Raw genomic sequence first — 1,891 nt, 5'->3', positions numbered from 1 at the left:
TATTATTTGTCTCCAATTCTTAAACACTTAAAGATGTTTTAAATTTTTTCCATAAACAAAACACTATATGTGTTTGGATTTAAAATACATAGTGTTTTCAATCAGAACACGCAGTGTTTTGTTTATTGAAAAAATTTAAAACTAAAACAACTTCAAGGCTGAGTTGTTCCACCTTCCGGTAAATTTCAGCTCACTCTCTTCTATATATCCTTACTCTTTTACTTTTTTGTTTATCCAATAAGTAAATTACCTCATAGTTTATCTAAAAATGGAACAACCGGCCATAAATGTTTAAAAAACGGAGAACAAAACAAGAACAAAACATTTTAATATTTTAAAATTAAACACTTTCTTTTTTCAGTGAAATCATGAAATTTTGTCTGGAAATTAAGAAAAAGTTATAGAATTTTAGGATGAGGAATTTGTGACGTCATAATGACTTGTATTCTACTTGGGGATCGAGCATCTCGTCTCGACAAGCGCAAATGGAAGTACTCACCGAGGCCAGTCGCATGTTCGCATTTTCATTCGCATTCGCTCGGTCCAGGGTACATATCATGGAACAAAGTCGGGATGGATTCCGATCGAAATTATTCCGTTTTCCTCAGAAAACACAATAGAAATCTAGGGAATAATTGAATAATTCCGATCGGAATCCATTCCGATTTTGTTTCATGATAGGTACCCTGATCTGGTCAGAATAATCCGCAGCGAGTGCCGCTTTCCATTTCCCTCCAACTCGCGATCTATTCCTGGGGGGCGTAGATCGAATCGTCAATTCCCGAAGAGAGATCTTCGCGTCTTCTCGGGATCCCGAGGCCAATTAAGAAAGAATCAGCGTCGCATCTTGTTGCCTTGGACGAGAGCCTCCATATGATTCATTATCACCTCCTCCTTGTTTTATTCTTTACGATTGACCGAGCGTGCAAGGGAATCGGTGTGCGTTAGTTAGAGACTCCACAACTACCGTGATCTTGTCCGAGCTTCGTTCAGCGACAATCGTTGGCGCTTCACGCTTCGGGTTGTCTATTGAAGAATTGATACTGCAACACGGGAAAGAAGGAGTCGTCTTTTACGCTTCACCGTTTCTCGAGAAGTGTACGCGAGACGTTTGTTACGATAATAAAGAGGAACCGCATTAACGATCGATCTTGGAAAAGTGCGAATCTTGGTGGGATTTCTTTCAACATACAGGAGATTCATTTAGAAAAGTTCCTAGGTTATATGTAATATAATATCTCTGAATTTATATCCTCTTTGGCCGTTGTAAAACCGAATCTTTCTCGAGAAGATATCCATCCTGTCTCTCGTGATATCCGTGTTAAAAAAATAATTTACACTTTTAATAAAATAATTTAGTAACTTTAGAAAGGACGTTATTACATAATTTTTATCGATATATCTTGGATAATATATTATTAAATATTTTTGTACCAGAAGAAGCGCGTGATGTTCTTAGGAACAAGCCCTTTTCGAAATTATCCTGTTTCATTGTATCTCAACCCCAGCAGAGGACCGCTCCGATCAATATTTCGATATCGCGCCTTCGCGACGGTCTCTCCGAATTAATCGATAGCAGAAAGAGAGAAAGAGAAAGAGAGAGAGAGAGAATCTAATCTAAGGACAAGGTGCATGGGAAGTGATCAAATCGGAGAGAGAGAGCGATAGGCGCGAACCGAGCTAAGGCTTAGTGAATATCCTTACACTGTAACGGAGGGTCAGTGGGAATGCTGTCCCGGTAGCTGGAGTGATGGAGAGAGTGTTGGTGGTCCGTTCAGGTTCAGGCAGATGGGGGGTAGTTGTCTTACCATGCTGGAGCCAACCTGCTGCAGTAGCCCGAGTCCCTGCTGCGACGATGTCGAGGACACGGATGGCCGTCTCGAGCCGCGAA

The 1,891-nt window shown here is 40.6% G+C and overlaps 1 protein-coding gene across 1 annotated transcript in view; it reads right to left on the bottom strand.

Annotated features, from left to right (window-relative positions):
- Positions 1-1,000: 1,000 nt before the first annotated feature.
- bma (SCY1-like protein bma) overlaps positions 1,001-1,891 on the bottom strand; it is a 15,627-nt gene continuing 14,736 nt past the window's right edge. The window contains exons 15-16 of the mRNA XM_018455284.1: positions 1,705-1,889; positions 1,001-1,043 (exon numbers count right to left, since the gene is read on the bottom strand). Of these exons, the coding sequence (XP_018310786.1) occupies positions 1,719-1,889 (171 nt within the window). The 3' untranslated portion in view covers positions 1,001-1,043; positions 1,705-1,718. The remainder of the gene's footprint in view (positions 1,044-1,704; positions 1,890-1,891) is intronic.

This window comes from Mycetomoellerius zeteki, unplaced genomic scaffold (genome assembly GCF_001594055.1).
Source record: "Mycetomoellerius zeteki isolate Tzet28-1 unplaced genomic scaffold, Tzet1.0 scaffold48, whole genome shotgun sequence".
In the NCBI taxonomy this organism is placed as follows: Eukaryota; Metazoa; Arthropoda; class Insecta; order Hymenoptera; family Formicidae; genus Mycetomoellerius; species Mycetomoellerius zeteki.
Note: the sequence above shows the minus strand (reverse complement) of the source record. Positions and strands in the feature narration are given on the sequence as shown.